At 42.8% G+C, this 23,750-nt stretch overlaps 1 protein-coding gene across 7 annotated transcripts in view; it reads right to left on the reverse strand.

Moving 5' to 3' along the window:
* LOC133413316 (cyclin-dependent kinase 17-like) overlaps positions 1–23,750 on the reverse strand; it is a 35,848-nt gene that overhangs the window by 7,989 nt on the left and 4,109 nt on the right. For 2 of the 7 annotated variants that reach the window (XM_061697503.1, XM_061697517.1), the window contains exons 2-5: positions 21,422–21,582; positions 19,402–19,566; positions 10,246–10,379; positions 3,413–3,538 (exon numbers count right to left, since the gene is read on the reverse strand). In XM_061697503.1, the coding sequence (XP_061553487.1) occupies positions 3,413–3,538; positions 10,246–10,379; positions 19,402–19,566; positions 21,422–21,551 (555 nt within the window). In that variant the 5' untranslated portion in view covers positions 21,552–21,582. Of the gene's footprint in view, positions 1–3,412; positions 3,539–10,245; positions 10,380–12,992; positions 13,823–18,478; positions 18,525–19,401; positions 19,567–21,421; positions 21,583–21,957; positions 22,062–23,750 lie in introns of those variants that run through there. The other 5 variants (XM_061697537.1, XM_061697542.1, XM_061697510.1 and 2 more) reach the window with 4 other exon arrangements.

Consider the following 23,750-nt stretch of genomic DNA (forward strand, 5'->3'; position numbering starts at 1 on the left):
ACCCACCGGCCTGCCAGTTGTTATCCCTCTCACTGTCACTTCCCCTCAGCTGTGTGTCAGTCGCTGTCAAGGCCGTTTCAGGAAAAGTTTTTTTTTATCATTTGTTTCTTCCTAAAGTGACACAACTTTCAGCATTGATGCTGATATGAATGCCATGGCAATATTAGGGCACACTCGCATTTGTGAGGTTGGGGGGGGGTGCTAGTGACCAAGTTAGCTAATGAAGCATGTGATCTCTTTAAAGGCATATCTAAAAGCCAATTTCAAATGTCTATGTGCGTGGTTATTATGCACATAATATATATATATATATATATATATATTATAGATTATAAGGGCGAAGGGGGCTTCCACACAAGCAACACACAGTGACCACGTAGCGGGATCAGCATCCTCGGGCCCATTCCTGTCCGCTAGGGCTCATCTAACTCGAGCCGACGACGTCATTGTGTGCGGGGCTGCATATGCGTCTGACAACTTCATTTCACTTCCAATGCTGCAGTGGCAGGTTTTAGCAAAATTGAAGCAACATAAAACCAAACAAAGCAATGAAATGTAGTGTGGGCTGGGAATAGAGTCCTTTACAAGACCATCCCTTCATTTATACAGCACCAAGGGTTTTACTGTGTGTAGCCGACACGAAAGCGTGATGGGGGAAAGAAGCGAGATGAGATAAAAAATGTTTCGCCAAGAAAAGAAGTGGTGATAGGAAGCGCGTTAGATTTATAAAAAAAAAAAAAAAAAAAAAAAAAAAGAAACTGGCTATGAGATGTAATCAGTGATGTGGTTTAAGGCCCATCCATTCATTTTCTGTACCACTTCTCCTCAGTAGGGTCGCGGGCTGCTGGAGCCTATCCCAGCAATCTTCGGGCGGGAGGCGGGGTACACCCTGAACTGGTCGCCAGCCAATCGCAGGGCAGTAGTTTAAGATCATTAAAAAAAAACAACAACAACGCCTTCATACCTCAACCAGTGTAACCCAAAGTCTTCACTGGACTGTTATGTATAATTGATTATCAAAGGCAACAAGTGTATAAGAAATCTGATACCAACTACCTTTGCTTGGATTACAGTGAAGAAAGATCCGATTACGGTTTCACATATGTTAGGTGACACCTGACACTTGCTCATGGTTTTGGTAACAAAGGCCAAATGCACTCAAAAGTCCATGGGCTAGTACCATCTGTTTGTTTGCCGTGCATGGGCTTCCATTTACTGATCACAAATGTGACTGCGGAAGCCTTACGTATTTATAGCACCTTCTTACATACACTACTTAATGTGATCCGTAAGCGCTGTATGCAAAGAACAATAACGCCAATGCAAGCCAATAATATTATGTATTATTTTAACAATGTTGATTATTGTGGACATAGTTCTTGTCATTTGCACTGGGATTTGAACCATGACCCATTCCCCCCTCCATTCCAGTAACAACAATAGAAATGATCATCAACAATACCCTGTTTTCATTTTTTTTTTTTTTTCATTTTTTAATTTTATGGAGTGTCTTTTGCGTGTACACGCACAATAGATTTTTATTCCAGTACTGTACTTTTAATCAAACATGCACTGAGCGTGTTGAGAAAGTGAAAAACACAGACAGTAGTGCAAATGTTGTCATGGCACAAGAACACAAGTTACAACGGAATGCCATTTTATGTGAGTTAGCATACAATCAAAACTACTGCTACTTTGAAAATCATCTTTTCTTCCCGAAAGATGACGTATGCATTTGACAAAAATCAAGTATGCACTTTTCAAAGTGTCTGCGTGTGACCTGACAGTAGCACATGAGAAAGCTGATCTGTAAAAACCACCGCGCCTGAGGAAAAACACCCAATCAGAGACAGAAGGCGTTTACCGACAAGGTGTCAATCATTTGGCAGACTCATTGCGGGAACCCCCCCCCCCCCCCCGTGGCCTCGTGTTTTTCTACCTTGGACTTTGGAAATCTTGCTGAACCTATGGCAGAACATACAGCTCAGGAATTTTAAAAATTAAAAATAAAAATGACATTCCCTCATTTGCCAACAACAAGACAGCAAAATGAAGCAGGGCGAACACGCAACAACATATGACTAATTGGCGAACGTAGGAGTTGTCTTTCAGCCGTGGAGGGACATCACGCAGCCGAGAGAATTCAGAAGCGACGCTACGACATTTCCGCTCGACAGTTTATCGCCGCTTTTTGATTTCGAATGGATTGTAAATTGCCCCAAAATACAACTTCAAACCGATAACGCCGTGATGAATAAGTCATGCTATAGTTTGTTGAAGCTGGACAGCCTTCTCTGCGATTATGTATCATGACTATGCACTTTCATTATGACCGTTCGAATGAGCCCTCACTAAAGTGCACGAGCGCGCTTAGTGAAGTGATTAGTGAAGTGAGGCTACATCCAAATCTTGCTAGCAGTATTAACACTGCCAACTCCCCCTCTTTAATAGTCTGCTTTCATCCCTCTCTGCATTTTCGCCTCTATCGTCCTTGTTCGTAGCCACGTCACGTAGAAACAGCAGCCTGAAATAAGTCAAAGTCGCTCAAGAACGCATGTCTTTGACTTTGACGCCGTTAAACGTCTCAAAGGCGCCGAAGGCTGCCACCTTCTTCTCATCCACCGTAAAGCTCCCGTCTTCCTCGCAAAGCTCGCTTCAAAGATCCTTTCCTTTCATCTCGGTGAGCCTCCTGCAAAATAGCTGCGTCATTAAAGCGCCGCAAGAAGGGAGCCCGGCGGCAGGGCACTGGCCTTGCTCGACATTAACGCGAAAAGGGGCGATGGAGCACTAAACCTTTATACTTTGTCATAGAATATCAAGGCTGTTGGTAAAACGTGTTATGCAAAATGTAAATCAGGATGATGAGCAGAGAGAATGATTCTGTTCAGATGTGAATGAATGGAAGCAAGGACTGTGTGTCTCCAACACCCAAAAAAAATAAAAGCGCGTGAAAGAGCGGCATTAATTCAGTAGCAACACAATGGGGCATAAAGGGATACTCTGCATATTCATGAATATTTCCCCATTTCTCCCCATCCTCCACCTCTCTGGATATGTAAAGCAAACCCCTCCTCTCAACCCCCCTCCTTCTCATTCTTACCCAGAATGCTCTTGGCCTGGATACGTAACAGTCTCATTCATCCCCCTACTGAGCCATTGTTAAATGTAAGCCATACCTCAGTGGGCATTTAAAACGAGTTGATGTACTGTACACGGATTTGCAGTGTGTTAACCTTTTTTGTGGAACGCAGCATATCAAATACTATATAAATGAACATTTGGTTGTGAATGTGCCTGAGCAGACATGCACAGCAGACCCAAATAAGATGCAGCTGCTTAGCATACGTACATACATACACACACACACACACACACACACACACACACACAAAGACGCACGCACAGTACTGACCAATGAAGCGCGTCGTAGCCTGCGGCTCATGGGCTTGTCAAAGGGCGGGCTGTTCATGGCAAACTTCTCTAAGTAGCCCTCCGGTAGCCTGATATCAGCTGGGAGAGACAGACGTTTGTTTATGTCCTGAAACACAAAGAAAACACGAGGCAGGCTGTATTTTGTGAGTCAACCACACAACAGTCACAAGATTATGCCGTGTTTTTCTCCAGTGGAAACAAACAACAACCAATGTTCGCCGAACACTGAGCAGCCATATAGTGTTATTGAAATATAGGCCCATTGAAATGAATGGAAATTCCATTACTTCATTCCAGCCAAACCAACCCAAATGTTTGTAATGTGTTTTTTAACAAGACAAATAGCCCTCTATGATATTGTACTAGATAAAAACATACAGTAATGACATAATTAAATATAATTTTTTTTTTTTTTTTTTTTGCTTCAATTCAATGGACATTGTGCTGCTGCTTCTGTTATGTGTGCCTTGGTGACCTGGGGGGTAATAAAGACAGAGACACACACAACAAAGAAGAAATTCACAACTGACTCAGTAAAGCAGTTATATTAATAGTTTTTCGCAAAGGATAAAAAATATATGCCTGTGAGTATTGCTATCGTGCCTGTCTACATGTGTTGGGTTGTAACGCCGCAACACCAATGCTATTAGTTAGCCTTGTTAGCATAAAGCTAAGCAGACTTTTTCAAGGCAAATCTATTAGGTTGTTTTCAATGCAAAACGTAATTATCTTTGAGTCATGCTTAGTTTGACAGTAAACAATTGGAAGTGGCAATAAAAAACATTTAAAGACTATTTTGACACTATTTGCCAAACTGCTGCTTGTTGTGTGAACGGAGTTGAGTGGAGTTCAATGTCATAATTCAGCTGTTGTATTTCAGTTTTTTTCCTCACATGTTGTATTTCAACTAGCTGGTAAACTCGATCACTTGCATCTCGAAGCACCACTGTGCAAGGCAAATGATGACATCGAATAGAAAATGGGTTTTCTATGATCAGATGACAATTTCAGTGCAGTATATGCTGTACAATGTCAATGTTCCCTACAAATGAGCTCACGTTGGTGGTGAGTCACATCAACACGACTGGTATGTTGCCATTGTTTGCAAGCACGCATTTGGCTGTAACGCCCTACTGCTAGCTAATGTTGTCATCAAAGCCAGCGAAGTGAAAGCGACAGCTGAGCGTAGAGTGGCCTCAAAGCGGCCTTGGAAGGCTACAGGCCCAGTGCATTCTGGTTTTTGTAGGCTTTCTACAATTTGAGCTCCCTTTGATCTATTTCATTATCTCGAATTGATTGGAGTGCATCCTCACTAGTAGGTCGATGAAATCCATGCCACAGGTACCATCATATTTTATAAATGGCTGCTAAAAATCCATGTTAATGGCATTCATGCCATATGCGTCACAATAAAAGACTTTCAGACAAATTTTCCAACTGCATTTTTGGCAGAATGACAAAGTTTCAGACCTCATCTGGAACACATCTGTCTGGTCTCTTTGTGGGTTTCCGCTCCTCATCGCGTTTCTCTTCTGCTGTGTGTGGCAGGCTTCTGTGTGTTTAGATAAACTATTCTGAATGAGCATTCAAAATGTTTCATTTTGTTATGTTTGCAAATACTGTATTCATTCGGCACATCTGGTGTGAATATTTTTAACCAGATCAATGCATTAACTCGGGGAAAAAAAACATTGCTCAAGGGCAATTCTGTATGAAGCCCGTTTTCCACCATGTACAACTCCTATATGGTATACATCGAGGACTTGTTAAGTGGTAAGGTGCCGATCACACGTTGTTTCCATGGCAGCAGGGCTGGCTGGCTGGCGTAGCCCCAGCAGCCTCGCGGTGCACTTGTGTGTGGTATTATACGTGCGTTTGAATGTGAACATTAGCAGGAGTGTCTGTGCGTGTGCCGGAAGATGAAAGAGAGAAGGGTTTGTAGCTTTTGCTCATTGCCGAGCATAATTATAAGCAGGATGAGTACACGCGTACTCCACACTATGGCCACTACACACCCTTAGCAAATGAACTCCCATGCTGCAACAACATCAGGCAATGTTCTGCAGACTAAATCGTAAAAACAGAAGGACAAAACGAGCCGTAAACACATCCACTGACAGTCAGGCTTTGACCTAGGTGATTCACACAATTCAAAGCAGTAAAACACAAGAGAACAAACACAACAAACACAACGCTGTGACATTAGCGTCCCTGGAAATGCCCTTCAGATACACATAGTGCTTTGAATCGCAGCAAATAAGGCCACACATTGTTGGAAATGAGTAAAAATGGACACAGGCTCAGAAAGAACAACGCTCATGCCCCTTTGACTCACTGAATAAAGATCCCCACGCGATCATGCGTGCGCCCATACTCACAATGCAGAACAGCTCTAGTAGCTCCCTCATTGTCCTCCTTAAACGTGTCTTTCTATAATGCACTCACACACGGGCGCGTTGCCCCATGCACATCTCGGTGCTGCCACTTGACTGCACGCACACAGTGAGCGAGACCGCTGTGCCATCCACATGCTCAGGCAAGAGAGAGAGAGAGAGGGGGGGGGGCAGTGCAAAAAGAGGAGGCAAGGGAGGGAGGGAAGGAGTGAGTGGGAGGAGAGGAGAGACAAATGGACAGATTCCTGAGAGAAAGAAGGCATGTTGGGGGAAGGGGGAATGGAAGGGCTCACTGAGAGGAGACAACTTTTGTTGGTCTCTCGTTACCATCTTGTCCTCTGTCTCTCTTTATCCCTTGCATCATCTGCTTCACATCTTTCACGTAATTGTTAGTTCACTAATTATTCCTATTTTTATAATTATTTCCTCCTCGAAGCGTTTCTCGCTGTCACTCCTCCTCCTCCTCGTCCGCCTCTTGCGCTCTCTGGTAAACTTGGTCTAAATTAGTTCCTTCCACTGTTCACAGCAAGCGGAGTCAGCACGTGTGTCCAGAGGCATTTCCCACAATACTGCTGTGCTCATCACGCTCCGGCTTCTTGAAACAGACACGCTGAGACGCAGCGTCTGCCGACCTAATCGTGTCTACAACTCACAGGTAGACTCTCATCTACAGTCGCGATAGCTCAGCGCGAAAATTATCCGCGGTTAATTTACGCCCATTGTAATTACATTAAAAGAAAGGGGGAAGAAATTAAATTAATTAAACCCCCCCAAAATCACGAATAAGCAGGGATAACCCTCCAATAAGCATTTCAAGGTGAGTGCCTTCAAAAAAAAAAAAAAAAAAATGTTTAAATTGGGGAATAAAAGAAAAATAATAAATTAAAATAATTGGGGGAAAAAAATCCACGAATATGTGAATCCGAACTGCGAGTATACATTGGTCAACTGTATCCAGAGAAAACCCAGGGAAGCACGTGGAGAAAAAACAAACTCTACACAGAACGTGTGAGGTGGACATGCTAACGTGACACCACAACCACAATAAACATTTGAGGCCGAAAACCGAAACGGCGAAAGAAATTATGCCAATTAATAGTAAAATTGCATTCATTCATTCTAATTTTATCCAACCTGGTCACTCCGAGAGCGAACCTCAACATCTTCATGTCCGCCACCTCCAGCTCTGCTTCCTGTTGTCTCTTCAGTGCCACTGTCTCTAATCCGTCCATCATGGCTGGCCTCACCACTGTTTTATAAACTTTGCCCTTCATCCTAGCAGAGACTCTTCTGTCACATAACACACCTGACACATTCCTCCACCCGTTCCGCCCTGCTTGGACCCGTTTCTTCACTTCCTGACCACACTCACCATTGCTCTGGACGGTTGACTCCAAGTATTTGAAGTCCTCCACCCTTGATATCTCTTCTCCCTGTAGCCTCACTCTTCCCCCACCACCCCTCTGTTTTACTTTGGCTGATCTTCAGTCATCTGCTTTCCAGTGCATGCCTCCATCTTTCTAGATGTTCCTCCACCTGCTCCCTGTATCACTGCAGATCACAATGTCATTTGCAAATATCCTGGTCCACGGGGATTCCAGTCTAACCTCATCTGTCAGCCTATCCATCACCACTGCAAACAAGAAGGGGCACAGGGCTGATCCCTGGTGCAGTCCCACCGCCACCTTAAATTGGTCTGTCACACCTACAGCACACCTCACCACCATGTCCTGTATTATCCTAATATACTTCTCTGCCACTCCAGACTTCCGCATGCAGTACCACAGTTCCTCTCTGGGTACTCTGTCATAGGCTTTCTCTCGATCTACAAAGACACAAAGTAGCTCCTTCTGACCTTCTCTGTACTTTTCCATCAACCTCCTCAAGGCAAATTATGCATCTGTGGTATTCTTTCTCGGCATGAAACCATATTGTTGCTCGCAAATACTCACTTCTGTCCTGAGTCTAGCCTCCACTACTCTTTCCCATAACTTCATTGTGTGGCTCATCAACTTTATTCCTCTATAGTTCCCACAGCTCTGCACATCACCCTTGTTCTTAAAAATGGGCACCAGCATACTTTTCCTCCATTCCTCAGGCATCTTCTCACGCGCCAGAATTCTTTTGAACAAGCTGGTCAGAAACTCCACAGCCACCTCTCCTAGATGCTTCCATACCTCCACAGGAATGTCATGAGGACCAACTGCCTTTCCATTTTTCATCCTCCTTAATGCCTTTCTAACTTCCCCCTTACTAATCATTGCCACTTCCTGGTCCACCACACTTGCCTCTTCTACTCTCCCTTCTCTCTCATTTTCCTCATTCATCAACTCCTCGAAGTATTCTTTCCATCGAGCTAGCGCACTGCTGGCACCAGTCAACATATTTCCATCTCTATCCTTACTCACCCTAACCTGCTGCACATCCTTCCCGTCACTATCCCCCTGTTTGGCCAACCTATATAGATCATTTTCTCCTTCTTTTGTGTCCAAGCTGGCATACATGTCATCATATGCCTCTTGTTTGGCCTTTAGCACCTCTACCTTTGCCCTATGTCGCATCTCAATGTATTCCTTTCGCCTCTCCTCAGTCCTCTCAGTCTCCCGCTTCTTCTTAGCTAACCTTTTTCCTTGTATGATTTCCTGTACTGTGAGGTTCCACCACCAAGTCTCCTTCTCTCCTCTCCTGCCTGCCTCTCTGAGCACCTTGGCTGCAGTGGTCCAGTCTTCTGGAAGCTCCTCCCGTCCACCGAGAGCCTGTCTCACCTCTTCCCGAAAAGCTGCACAACACTCGTCTTGTCTCAGCTTCCACCACATGGTTCTCTGCTCTGCCTTTTTCTACCGAATCTTCCTCCCCACCAGAGTCATCTTACACACCACCATCCTATGCTGTCTAGCCACACTCTCCCCTACCACTACCCTACAGTCGGTAACCTCCTTCAGATTACATCGACTGCAAAAGATGTCATCCACCTGCGTGCTTCCAAGTTCCTTTCCTGGATGCCGTACTTACCCATCACTTCTTCATCACCCCTATTTCCTTCACCAACATGTCCATTACAATCTGCACCAATCACTAATCTGTCGCTGTCTGGGATGCTCAGAACTACTTCCTCTAGCTCCTTCCAGAATTTCTCTTTCACCTCTAGGTCACATCCTATTTGTCCACTAATCACATTATACATCACATTCTCAATGTTCTTATCAGTTGATATTGATATATATCAAAATATGAAACAAATCACTTTCATCTTTTTTCCCCTTTTTACATGTTCTCTGTTACTCTTAAACGTTTAATTTAACTATCGCTTTTGTGTCAAAAGTTTAACATGATATGGAACAATTTAAAAGTGAATTTGTGATTTTTTTTTAACATAATGTTCGGGTGGTGTTGCGTTGCTGTTAGCGCACAATGGTATATTATTGAAATATAAGGTATAATAACAACTTGAACAATGTGGTGTTTGGTAACTTAAACAAGTTGCCGTTGAGTTTGGTTTCCTGAAAACGTAGTCATTTTGCAGATGCGAGGATTCGGATCAGCCAGCGACGATATTCTGGTATGCGCACGTTCATCTTGACTCCTCTACCTGCACAGGCTTGACACTTTTACAAACTCATCGTAGCCAATCGTACATAACCACCCAACCATCTGTAAATATGCTGAACTTGAACCTGATCTATATGTACATTTACATACACCACCCTTTGAATAACATTTGTGAATATATTTTTTTTTCATTGCCTGTGTACCTTGCTCAGTCACAATAAATAAAGTTAACTGATGTTCAACTGCATATATAGGGCTGCAGTGGTGGGCAGGATGGCAGATGGCGCTTATCTACTGTGTGATTCCACTTGGGGTTTGATGGCAATGTGGGTTTTTGGTACAGACAGTCATGATATAGTCTGTAACATGTATGAACATAGTGGGGGTGCACATCTGTTTTGTAGTGAAACTCGTGCATCCCACAATGAAAAGCTAATCCAGCGTGAAAAGGAAACCCATCCCTGACTCAATGGAAGCAGAGGAAGCAGTTGAGCCATTTATTTACCCATGTTCTCCTCAAAGAATTAGATCATTTTAACATTAGCTTACAAATCATCAGAGAGGTGTATAATGACTATACTAGCATGTGTCTTCCCATTACAAAACGTTTTTTTTTTTTTAAATAAACCTAAATTGATATGATTCTTTTCATTTTTTTCGGCTAATAGTTAAAGGGTTTTAACACAACCAGCTGCAGTTTTACAGATAACATTTAACATGAGATGAAAAGAGCCCGCCGTGCACGTTTTGCACCCTAAAACCCTTTACACTGTGCAAGTACATTGCACCACACAAGGCATTAATCTTTGTGTTGTTGAACCCAGACATGTGCCAGGTGTGTTCATTATGAATGACAATAAACTTCCTATACCTCATTAGAGATCCGTCGATGGTGGTTGTTTCTCATACGGACCCTGACTGGACTCTGGACCTCATCGGAAGATGTCCCGGAAGCCTGGTCGCTCTCGCCATCTGAGCCCATCTTCACATTCTCGTGGACGATACCTGTAACAGACAACATGTAAAAACTTTGCACAACACAGAAAGACAAACTGTCATCTTGGGATGCGCTTTTCAGTAGTCATAGTGAATGTATTCAGAAAATGGAGTGTATAATGATCAGCACATAGGGTGCTAACAAGTGAGTATAAATTTCCATTGGTAAGATGAGGAGATCAGAGATCCATATTACTCTGAATGCAATGGGAGCTTTCTCATTTCTGCCTGTTGCCCCTCGCTCAAAACTCCCCTTCCATCTGATTAATGAATCACGTTGCAGCAGACAGGGCTACCTCCTCCGGAATGGAGCGTATTAACAAATATGTGCGTGCGGGGGAGGGGAGGGGGGGTCTCTCTCTCTCTCTCTAAGATCCGTGATGTCAAAATCTCTACAGTTGCTGAGATATGTAACGCATGCAGATATTTGTGCTGCAGGAAGCTGCTTTGTGCAGATAAAAAGTCAAATGTTACAGCTCACAGTAGACACTCTACACTGTGCTTATCACGTTTTAAACAATGCTCTAGCAGGGCCTGGTGTGACAAAAATGCAGCCAGATGGAAGCTGATGTCATTGGCGGCGTAAAAGGAGGTGAAAAGGAAAATTATGTCTGCAACACATCAGCCATGAGACAGATGGAGGGCGGGACAGCTGAAGTGATTCGTTGTGGTCAGCTGCGGAGTGGGATGAAATTATCTGCTTTTTGCTCATTTGAGGCTTGTGGTCATGTTGCCTCAAAGATAAAGCACAGCGGCGCCATGAGGTACGAGTTTTCGAGACGCCGACGTCGCATTGCTAGGTAATTCAGTTTAGTTAATGATAACGAAAAATGCAAAATGCCATAGACGGGCTAACAAATAGCATCGCCGTTATAACCCTTTAAGCAATGGATAGTTGAACACAAACGGTGGAGCAATACATGTAGACAGATAATATAACAATACTCACAGGCATATAATCTTTGTCTGGGACGAACTACTGATATTACTGTACTGCATGAGCTTAGTTGTGACATCGCTATGGACTTTATGGCGGTATGCCTGTAATACATTGCCCCAAGGTGACTACGATGTGCACACCAGAAGGAGCAGCACAAGTTCCATTGAAGCTAAAAACATGGCAAAAACAGATTTATTCTTTACATTGTATTTAATTATGTCATTACTGTAAGTTTTTATAAAGTACAATATTATAGATTGCTGTTTTATTGTTACAAAAAAATAGACAAATAGATTTTTAAAAAACTGTTGTTGTTTTTGGGAGGCTGGAAGGGATTTAATTAATTTCTTTGAGATACAATTTTGAGCAAAAAAGTTTTGAGCAAAAATCCAGCCACCCGCACAAATGCTCTGGAAATTATGTCATAGTTAGCTATTGATGTTTACCATCGCTGTATTCTTATTCCAATGGACTGAAAGCATGAGAAAGGATATGCTTACAGAATTGAATTTCTTCAGAAAGCTGAGTAGGCAGTATTAATATCAGGCATTAGCTCTCAACACCTCAATGGTGAAACAGTAAACTCAAGTTAACTGACACCTGAGATAGAGACATTTATCCAGGATATCCACCCAATGACAGACACGCACGAGCACAGGCTCTCTAAAAGGGGCAAGCACTGAATACTTACCCATGCATAATAATACTAAGTTGGTTAGAGGACTTTGACGCGTATGCAGAAGTGTTTTGTTGTGTTTGTGTAAATAGTCAAGCGATGTGGGTCAATGAGATAAGCCATCTTATGCGGAAGGAAAATTCCACCACTTGCGTCCCTAAACATTACGAAAGATCATGTGTGTTTTTAACTTGGTGTTTCCATAGCAGATAGTAAACATCATAATTAACTCTTGGCTCCCTGTGTGTGGTCTGGGTGGCCTGCTGTGGGATGTTGACACCCCACTATGGACACGTGTGTGCGGGCTTAATATGAATCCATATTTATGTCACATAACTACATTTCCTTCACTTTGTTTGAAATCAGTCAGACATGCATGGTCTCAGCAGGCTGCTAAAATATTTATGGGTGGAATTCACTTGAAAAACACTGGAAAGAGGAGTAATCATGTTGCTCAAGGGTACAATGGTAAAAAATTTCTAGTCACTGACCACATCCAACCCATTACCATCTGTTATTACCATACTTAGAACCGGATCATCCTTTTAAGCTCCTCTGGCTCTGAAAGTGATTTAAAGCTTGCGACAGAATACCCTCTAAATTTATAAAGTGTACAAGAATAGAGCTGCTGGAGTCATTGTACTGACAAGTAAATGAGTTTTTAAAATATTCAAAAGAGGAACGACTGGGAGGATAAGCAGCTACACTGTCCGGAAGCGACCTAGTTCATCTCTAGAGGAGTCATATTGGGAGTTGACTGATTCAAGTTAAAGAATGGACACAGCAGCAAAATTACAGGAGAAAGCAACATACAGTATGTAGATCCTTTACTGTGTCTTATAAAATCACACAAAAGTTTTTAAATTCATGAAATCACACGCAACCTCTTATTAGGACGCAATAAATTCCCAACATTTGGAATGAAAAATTCCTCGATCTGTGGTCATCCCATCGTCATCCTCCCATTGGAGGAGAGCAAATCAATAATAGAAGCGATGACACTCACCAATACGGCTTCCCGGAGGACGACATGAGTCAAGCACACGGAGCATGCGGAAGGGTGACATCCTCAATGGTGGCTCTCTCTCCCCCATTCTAACCTCCAGCGTGCGAGGGTCTCCCACCCGAGGAGCGCTTGCAGGACCCCCTTTGGGGTTTCCAGACACATCCATTGCTCTGAAGGAGTGCCGTTTTCAAAAGTCCAAAATGAATGTCCCAGCCAACAACTTCAGTCCAGTCCCAGACAATTCCAATTTTCAGGCTGCTTTCGTGCATCCAGGTGAGGCATGCGGCGAAGAACGTTTTTGGAGGGCGAGGCAAGTGATCCTCTTGTGATGCAACAACTCCTTCAGCTACTACTCCACTTTACTAGTTGCACCCGTAGACACTCCCTTTTATGCTTCCCTCCTTTTCCCTGCAGTCACACTCTGTTTGCTTACTAAGGAAGGTCAAACAGTGCAGGCAGGCGAAATGCTGCAGAGACAGTCGGAAAAAGCAAAAGCGGAACAAACATGACAGGTGATTTTCCCTCCGCGCTGGCAAGTCATCCTGACGAGACACTTTCTTGTGTCTTAAGTGTGTGACGGCCAGCTCTCCTCTCCACATCCATGTTGCTGTATCATCTGCATTATCCCAATGTCCTGCTCGTCTTCCTCCCCCCTCTGACACGTTCCTGTGCCTCATGCTCTTCTATTCATCGCAGTACTCTATTCAGCCTCTCCCTCTTTCCACTCCCCTTGCTCGATGTCTTCCTCCTTGCCTCTGGCGCTCTATCGGTGCTTTCAGTGTTGTTAGTCGTCCAGTTCCCTCCCTTCACCTTGCCAATATCCTCCTCCCTCTCAAGTGATACCAATCGTTGGCTCTCTTTCTCTTTTTCCCTCCACCCGTCTATCTCAAAACACTCTTCCTCGCTGCTACCATCAGTCTGGGTCCACAGAGGGTGTTGTTCCCATTTGGGGGGGGGGGATCAACATTCAAATTTTTTTCCTGCATGATCAGCCTCTTTATTGCAGCGCCTTTGCATCGTTTCATTCACTTTCCAGCTCTCTTTCGTTATAGTAAAACACAGAAGCTTCAAAGTGACATCACTGCCCCCATCATTGCTCTGTTACCTTCTTTCCACTTTGATCATTCTATTCTAAACCACCCCGGTGGACCTGAAGCTCAATCGATTACCAACGGGCGTGCGCAAACACACTCAGTCCGACATGTGCCACTGTGCATACAGATAGTGTGTGACCCTGTAACAACGGCATAGCAGAGAATACAAACAACGCGCAAACGCGGGCATGTCAATAAGAAGGCTAACCGGAAGCATTAAGAGCTTGTTTTCAACATGGTTCGATAACATGAGCGGCATAGCATTACTAGCACAAAATAAAAACAATCAAGTTTGTTATGGTTAGGGTTAGCTAGCGTTGGTTTAGGCTTTGATGCCATCAAAACATGTTCCTGTAGCTTTGCTAACGTTGTGAACTGACGAACAAAAGATGCTAAATTAAGAAATTGCTGCCAACAAAAATATGACACCTTATTTGTATGTTTTTTCATATTTGAAAAGAGAATTTTTGAATGCCAGAAGCGAATGGTCCCCCAATATCAGTCAATCGTTAAAATCTCCATGGTTGACTTTACCTCTCTCTAGTTGCATACTTTTCACTTCGTGTCGTCATCCGCGGAAGTTGACAAAAGTTACAAGCCTATATTGACATACAAAAGTTTAAAAAGTATAAATGTCTGTTTTCAAATTTAGGGAATATGTTAAAAGTCTTGAAAAAAAATAAAAACACAAGACAGCTGAAAAGTCTATTTACATGCAAGTACAGTAACAAAATATTTGCACTTCGATGCTTCCCACTGGTGAGGAAAAACACTTAACAGTGTAATGACTGGCATATTACAACATAGCCACGAAGCCATCATGCCAAAAGTGAAACGCACAAATACTGTCAGTATCACATTCACACCTACGGGCAATTCCCAGACTTCAATGAGCTTAATATGCATGTTTTTGTAAAGGTGTCAGGATTACAAACTGGCCATAGCTGAGATTCAAACCTAGTACCCACTGCCTTGGAGTGTCCAAGGCAGACGTGCTAGCCACATGCTCCACCGCCCCACTACAACTTCCTGTCACTGTATACATATATATATATATATATATATATATATATATATATATATATATATATATTCTTTTTTTTTTTCATTTTAATCATGAATACCACAACCTGCCCCCAGACAAGAGATATTATTTGAAACAAAACAAAAAACGAAAAAAATCAAAGAGCATATCATCCCAGAAGAACGCAAGCATGCCAAAAGTGACTTACAGGCCTGGAGGGAGGGTGAATTTAGACTCCGGTAATTAAATCTGCATCTGTGGAATCTTATTATTTAAATCACTGGATCTAGAGGGCCTACTGTAAGATATCAGTTCCATTCTGTGCGTGTTAGTCCCCAACGCGTCAAAACCTTACTATAGATTTAATTGGAAATATTCAAAAATCCTAGCCTCCACCTTTTCAGAATATAACTTGAGCAGCTATTCCCAATTATGTATTTATTCATGATACTAATTACAATCCCTCAAGGGGAAATTCAGCGTGCATATATTTTTGTGTTGCACATATAGAACCAAGTCACACACATGCAGCTATGCAAGCGGAGATGTCAAAGTGAAAGGGGCGTGCAAGCAGTGGGAGTAAAGGGGACACAATTGCAGGGGGGGGGGGCAATGCAAACTGCTGCTTTCAGCATTCTTCTTGTTACCCACCGACACATTTGTAGTAGCTTCCATTATGTCATTTTTAAGGTTTTTGCAGCATTGTTCTCCTGGAATGCGTTTTTCTTCAGATTATATTTACTATTGTTTCATGTTTTCTTTTCTTGTGTCCCATGTTCATGTCTTGTCTCGCTCTTTCGGTTTTCATTTCTGCCTGTTTTCGTCTGCCCTGTTCCTCTCGTCGACCAATCAGCTCCCTCTAGCCACTCGTGTCTTGTCCAGGTGTGTCTCGTTGTCTCGTCGGTTAGCTTGTATTTAATTCCCTGGTATTTTTCAGTCTCATTGATGTTGCTGTTAGCCGTGTTAACCGAGTCATGCTATATTTCCTTTCCTCCAGCATGCCCTTAACATGCATATATTGTGAACAAGGTGTCTAGTTTTGCGCAATCTTTAAGAAAGCATTCATATGGGTTTTACAAATCTGCATAATGAATTTCATTGTCCCTGTTATTCAACTGCTAAATGAATAATTTCAAGCAAAAATGTTTCCCTTTGCCAAAAAAAATCTCACTCTTAGACTGATTGGGGATCATTTGTTGTATAACTCTGAATAATCACCATTTGAGAAACATGTTTATTACACAAATATTTGGTGGTCTTACTAAAAGCACAAAAGGAAAATGCTTACAAGGCCATCCATAAACAGACTCAACGCTATTGTTATTAAATCCAGTCTGCCGTTGAACTCTGTTAGTGCAAGCAAACGGATGTGCCGGGAGTGCTGGGGAATAAAGACAGCAGTTAATGCAGTGTTAATGGATTAAATCCTACGCAAAGACAAGGTCATGATGTACAGTGGGAGTAACGTAGGTGTTTCATTTTGCCACATTCAGCTTTCATCTGCTAAAGGACATTTACATTGGACTACAGTAAACCTCCACTCCATCGAGGGGGTTACGTTCCAAACCCCCGCGATAAGTGAAAATCCGCGATATAGCAATACCTAAAGAAATAGGATTTTTTATTTATTTATTTTTTTAACTTGAAATTGTTTTAGGGTCTTCAAGCACACTTTTAAAACAATACATACATTTAAAAAGAGAATATATTGAGAGAGAGAGAGAGAGAGAGAGAGAGAGAAAGAGTGCACAATGGATAAAAAAATGGCAGAAATATCAAGATTAATAACACATATGGTACAAAAAAAATAAAGTGTTTGCATCCCAGAGAGACTAGCTGTACTATCAATTGCCTTAACTGGTTAAAAAGGAACATAATAATAATAATAATAATAATAATAATAAACGGCATGGTGACCGACTGGTTAGCACATCTGCCTCACAGTTCTGAGGACCGGGGTTCAAATCCCGGCCCCGCCTGTGTGGAGTTTGCATGTTCTCCCCGTGCCCGTGTGGGTTTTCTCCAGGCACTCCGGTTTCCTCCCTCCTCCCAAAAAACATGCATGGTAGGTTGATTGAAGACTCTAAATTAGTTGATTGAAGACTCTAAATTACCCGTAGGTGTGAATGTGAGTGCGTATGGTTGTTTGTTTCTATGTGCCCTGTGATTGGCTGGCGACCGGTTCAGGGTGTGGATGGATTGATAATAATAATAATAAAAAAACGCGAAATAGCGGGACCGCGAAGCGTGAACCGCTATATAGCGGGGTTTACTGTAAATTTAAATTAAAGGCATTCTGTGAAGGAAGGAAAAGTGGAGGAGAAGACATTGCATCACATTTTAAATAAGCAGGCGGTTTCGATATCCTTTTTTTTTCAGTCAAACAGAGAAAAGGGTTAACTAATTTGCAGTGTCAGCCCAGTTACCAACAAATTAAAAGCGCTCTGGCTGCTGGACAAACCTACAGTATATGGACAGTAAATGCACCACAGTGAAGCCCACTTACGAAGATGAAAAGTGTATTGAAATTAATACTCATACAGATGGATAGAGCAAGTTAGCAAATGACTGAGGGAGGACAGACATCTCTTTAGTGCAGCAGGAAAGTGAGATTGCATCATCATGTCGCTCTTAAGGGTGCGACGTGCTCCGACTGCCAAATGGCAAAGTGAGTCAGCGAGACCAACCGGGAGACACACACACACACACATACATGCAAACACAAACACGCACACACACTTGTCTTGTCACAGTTTGAATAATGGAGTGGCATCAGTTCTGGCTACTGCATCGTACGAGATCCTCGGCTTTGCTGCCCCACAGATTTCACAGAATGACGTCACCTGGCGCACAACTGTTCTGCACCTACAGACTCCTCTGTTTACGTCTCAATTCGTGATAGGCTGGTAAAGCAACCCACACCAAATTAGCTGCGTGGTCTGTCTTGGATTTCGAACAAATACATGAGTAACTTAACCTACTGTATGTTTCTATCTGAAGGAAGATGGCAATGCAGGAATGACAACAGTGATTACTGCGATGGCGCCTACCTCTGCAACTTTCTACATATTTATTTTGTATTATTCAATTGAATGTGCTTTTACTGGAAAATGTTTTATAGATTTCAATGCATTTGCAATGCATTTCAAAGCAGTCTTTTTGATTTCTGTACAAGCATCATTTTATTTACTGGCAAAATCCCTTTTTTGCACAAGACTAGTTTCGGGAAGGACTCAGGGGACACGTAGCATCCAGCTAATATGACTCCACTGTGGAGGGAGCACTCTGATACCGCCTCCATCCTCATCTGCACTGCTCACCCAGCCCCCCTTGTATTGCTGTAAGTCATGTAAATCAATTCCTCTCACCATCTCCAAATCCTCCTTTCCCTCCTTCGATCCCGCCATTCCACTGCTCCCGTATTAGCCCTTCTGTCACAGTGCATCAACGAGACCCACGACAGCCATAAAGGAACAGACTACGGGTTAGATTACAAATTTTAGACTGACAGAGGGAGGAAAACGTGATTGTGTGAGCTGTGAGATTGTGTTTGTGTATGTTGGATTAAGGTCATTACAGTTTTATCTTTTCACATTCACACAAAACACTGGATGGCCAAGTATTGTGAATGGAAGTTTTATTCCCATTAAACACCGCCACTCAAAACAAACAGAAACACTACAACGCTACCACATATAGCGAGCAAAGCTGGCCTTTACTGTAACTGTAAATGTAATATTTCTTAGAGACTGTGTTTGAATTTGGATTGCCAAAGAACACAAAGAATTGAGGACAACGATGCTGGCGAATACAGGCAAACTTATCAGAGTAATCTCCAAATGCTATAAAAAGACATCTAAAAAAATACCCCAAAGGGGCTGCAAGCAGTTTCGGGGTGACATCAGAGCAATCGGATTGGGTGCTACAAAGTGCTACAATTATCTGGAGATGCAACGACATCGCTGCATTTCTGTCCCTTTATCTCTTGGCAGAAAAAGTCCAATACAGCGGTCACTTGAGATGCGAGTTTCTTTTTTTTTTGCTTTGACTAGCGAGCAAAAACTTGAGCTGCGAGCACTGTATAGTAATAGTGAACTCAACACAACACTTTTTAAAAACAACGCTTCAATGTTTCTTATAATCAATGTTGAGACATCGCATTGATTTGACACAACAATTAGCAGAGTGGTAGTTTCTCTTAACTCACTGAAGACAATACATACCGTGCAGTCCAAATGTAAGAGGTAAACAAAAGGTGTGTGTTTGTTTGCGTTTGCATGTGTGTCTGTACCCAGAGATCCAGTCCTGTGGAGGCTTAGACAGGCTCTGTCTCTTTCCAGCCCCCCACCCGGCTCCCTGCGGAGGGCGGTGCGGCCCAGATGACCGGCATACTGACGCAGGAAGGAGGGAGCGCTGTGGGAGGCGGGAGGATGCAAGGCGCTCACCGCCATCGGCACTGAGCCACGCGATTGCAGAGGAGCAGCCGGAGCCAGAGAGAAAAGGAAGAAAGATAGACCAAGATAAGGTGTGAAAAGGAAGCCACAAAAAAAAAAAAAAGAAGACAAAGAGGAGAAAATGGAAGAGAGGAACACCACAATAAAGAAATAACACGGGAACACAAGGAAGACAGAAAAGGAAATCACGCTGAGCATTTGAAGGAATAAGTAGACTTGGGAGAAAAAAAAAAGCTTGACGGGATGTGTATTGCTCTACTAATGCTTCAGTAACACTGATGGACACTTAGAAAGATTCAAAGAAAAATAGAGTGGGAAAGAAAACATACACATGAAAAAATTAGCAGGCCTAAGCCTAAGAGGCATCAGAGGTAGAACTAAAATATTTATTGGACGAACTGGAATAGCTAGTTAGAAATGGTAAGCTACACTGAGACATAAACTTAGAAATAACTAATTTATGTCAGCACAATGTCCATCGTTACGATTAAAAATCATTATATCGTATGTGTGCATTGGCCACATGACACACCTGCCGGCTTTTTAATCATCCCAAATTTCCTCCGCAACCGGACATTCGGGCTTAGCATGTAGCCTGAAATGCACAATTCTTTCACAGCCCCCATTAAGCAACCCAGATCTCCTCCAGAAAAAAAAGGGAGGAGATCAGGTCAGCACCAGCCTCCATTTTGCCTCTGATTAGCACTTTGAGGAAGGAATGTTTCACCGCTCTTCTACTTAGCCGGATCAAGTGGAATGTGCGTGCAGGAGGGGGCGGGGGGGGGGGGGGGGGGGGACAAGTGGAAGAAAGATGCCGAGTAAAAGACGCAGTACGCTGGTCAAAGTTTAATGCCCTCCATTATTTCGATCACTTCCTCCAGCTGACTTCTTTTCAGCACAGTGCTGCCTTTTCTCCCTGGAAATGGACTAAAATAAAATCAGCTATCAAGACAAAGGAAATGAATGCTATATAAAAAATTTTTTTAAAAAAACACGGGGAGAGAAAGGGGGGAGTTATATTTATGCGACGACGGTGAAGTTAATGTTCTATCTATAGCCACCAAGTTAGAAAACCAACTCTGGCCGAGTATTAACAAATCGGAGCGCAGCCATCATATCTTGGCTGAATGGCTATAAATGAACATTGAAATTTGAATGCTTCTTTTCTCACGTCCTCGTTGTTTGTTCAGAGTGTGAGAGCAGAGAAAGTGTAACATTCCTTCACTCCGACCCGGTTTCTGTTTGGTGACAGAATATGGCTGAAACACACGCACACGCACACACACACACACACACACACACACACACACACACGTTAGTGTCTCACGTGAAGCTGTTGGCATGATGCAAGTGCAGTCCTTCAAAATGCCCAGCAGATGGCAACTGCAAGTACCACAGTGACTTGGCTAATATTTCTACAAGAGCACAATGTGTGTGCGTGAATAAAACACACAGTTCCTTTCAATCCTGATGATCGGCACAACGGAGACAAATGCAAATTGAAGAGGTGATGGATGATGGTTAAGATGACTGCAGTGAAGTCAAATGTGAAAAAAAATAAGAAAATAGGAAATAAAGGACCTGTTTCCACCAAGTCCAGTTGGATTCTCTTTGGTTCAGTTCAGTTGTATTTCTTTCGAACTGCGAAATTTTACAAAAGGTTACGGCTCTACTGTAACACATTTTGACCTCCAGGATGTCCTTCATTGCTGCCGGACGATGTAAATAACGTGACGCAGCAATCGCCATCCCATCTATACACCTTGACGAGTTGAATTGAACTGGACTGCTTGGTGGGAAAGTGTGCATGGGTGTGTGGTGTGGGCATGCGTACGTGCATGTGTATGCGCGTCTCACCATTATCCCTGGCTGTTGATGGCTCATCTAAAGCCATCTGCTCTGCCAGTTCAGACAGGGAGTCGTCAACGGGTCGAGCGCTGCGTAAAGACATGGACAGCCTCCGTTTGATTATCTTCATTCGGTCCATGTTCTCAGGTGCAACCCCAGCACCCGGAGGCCTGAGAAGGAGAGACAACCATCATCATGCCACATTCATGCCTGCTGTGCTCATTACGACCGTCATATCTGAATACTGCCATCAGTCTTTTTTTTTTTTTTTTTTTGTACAGCGAATATACTGCAGTACTGCAGCCAATGCACATTTTCAACAGTCATTTGGCTTCCGGATGATTGTGTTTGCTCATTCAGCGCGAGTTCTCTTTGTTATGGATCCCAAGTGCAAACATTGCAGAATGAAAAACACGGGGTGGCAGAGAGAGGCAGGCTCATCGAGACAAAAATAAAAGCAGAGAAAGAGAGTAACAAATGAAAATGCTAAAGCTCGGCTTTACACGATCGGGATTTCGTATCGTATGAAATGCACGTGAACATACCTCAAGCAAGCCTTAAACGAACGTCATCTCCTCTCCTGAGCACCGGTGACCACCAGCGCACGTTTTTCCACATTTTGTTCTTAGAAACGCACGGCGCGAGCCATTGTTGTTGTCGTCGCCATGGTAACGAGCGTATCCGGTCGCATTTGAGTTGACAAGATGAAGATGAAGCCCATTGATCGGAAAAAATGGGATGCGGAATACAAGATTTTATTGCAGTAGTCTGACATAGTGCAATCGTAAAAGACTAAATATGTCTTGTAGTCTGCCGGGCATTACGCGTTGTCTGACTCACACGTGTTGTTGGTTCCACACCGCCGCCGTGGTTTTTTTTTTTTTAAATAACTTTATTGGCCGTCAGATATTTACAGGACTACGCCAAAAGACACGCGACAAGGCTAAAAATAATTCTAATATACTGTGTACGATGGCGATTTTATGCTGATCGGCTTTAATGTCATAATTCGCCGATCCGATCAATGATGTCATTGATCGGATCGGCAAATTATGACATTAATGCGGATCAGCCAATCAGCATAAAATGCTAATTATCGGCCGATACCGATGAGGCCGATAAAATCGGTGTAAAGTCTAGCTAAAACTAAATGTGCGCCTTCTCCTAGAAGAGCGATGATTGACATTGCAACTTCACTAACTTGCAAAACCCCTAAGGCGACATGATTGGGGGGAAAAAAAGGTTTGCGAGATCTTGCAAAGTTTCTATGTGTATTAATGCCTTCTCGGTCAATTTTTAGGTTCACAAAATTCAAACGAACAATGTAGAAAATTCAAAGTAAAAACTAGATGTGGCAACTGAAATAATCTTAAGGGAAAATGCTGTATTGGGATATATAGGGGGACCCCCCCCCCCCGAAAAAAATATACATAAAAATAACAGTAATAAAGAATGTATATACAAAATAATATAATAAAATAATTAATTAATTGTGGGCATGCTTGAGCCGGATGGATGGAATTAATTAATTGGTTATAAATAAAAAAAGAATTCCTGACAAATATCAGAATCTGCATCGGCCTCAAAAAAATCCATATCTATTTACAGTTGTGCCGCAGCCTATCCCAGCCGACTTTGGGCAAGACCCTCGAGTGGTTTCCAGCCAATCGCAGGTACAGTGCATACATAAATAATATACTGTATATTCAGTCTTTCTACAAAGTCAAAGTAGAAATGTGCACCATGTGTAAGGTCAGCTGTTTTAGAGGGTAGTGATGAGCGTTAGACAATTTTTAAGTGTCTGGTCGTTCTGGTGTTCAGGGTTGTGTTATTGTGTAGCATCTCCCAGAGGGTATTGAACAATTCATATTTGCATGTGTGTCTGTGTGTGTGAGTTAGCTTTTAGAGTGTGTGTTCCCCCCCACCCTATACTTTGCTTCCCTGGCCTGGAGCTAGAGGTCACTGCAGTAGATTATATTTGTATCCCCTCCACGTCCTGCTTCTTCTATCTCATCCATAAGTGCTCAGCATCTGACATGCACACACACATGAACGCAAGCACGTACACACAACGAACAGCGCACGTACAAAGCACACATTGGCGTTCTCTTTGTGTCCAACCATTCTTTCAGGCTCTCAGCCCATCAAGAGACACCGAATGTTGTGAGGGAATTCAAACCCTGTGAGCCGCAATTAGGACAAATGCCGCTTTGCACAAGAAGATGCTTTCAGCTAACAATCATTTTTAGCCCAGTTGTATATACTTGGCACCTCATGTGTCTACAAATAAGCTTAAGAGAAGGTTAAAAAAAGAGCAAAAGGCGACATGCTAACATTA

Source organism: Phycodurus eques, chromosome 1, assembly GCF_024500275.1.
Source record: "Phycodurus eques isolate BA_2022a chromosome 1, UOR_Pequ_1.1, whole genome shotgun sequence".
NCBI classification, from domain to species: domain Eukaryota; kingdom Metazoa; phylum Chordata; class Actinopteri; order Syngnathiformes; family Syngnathidae; genus Phycodurus; species Phycodurus eques.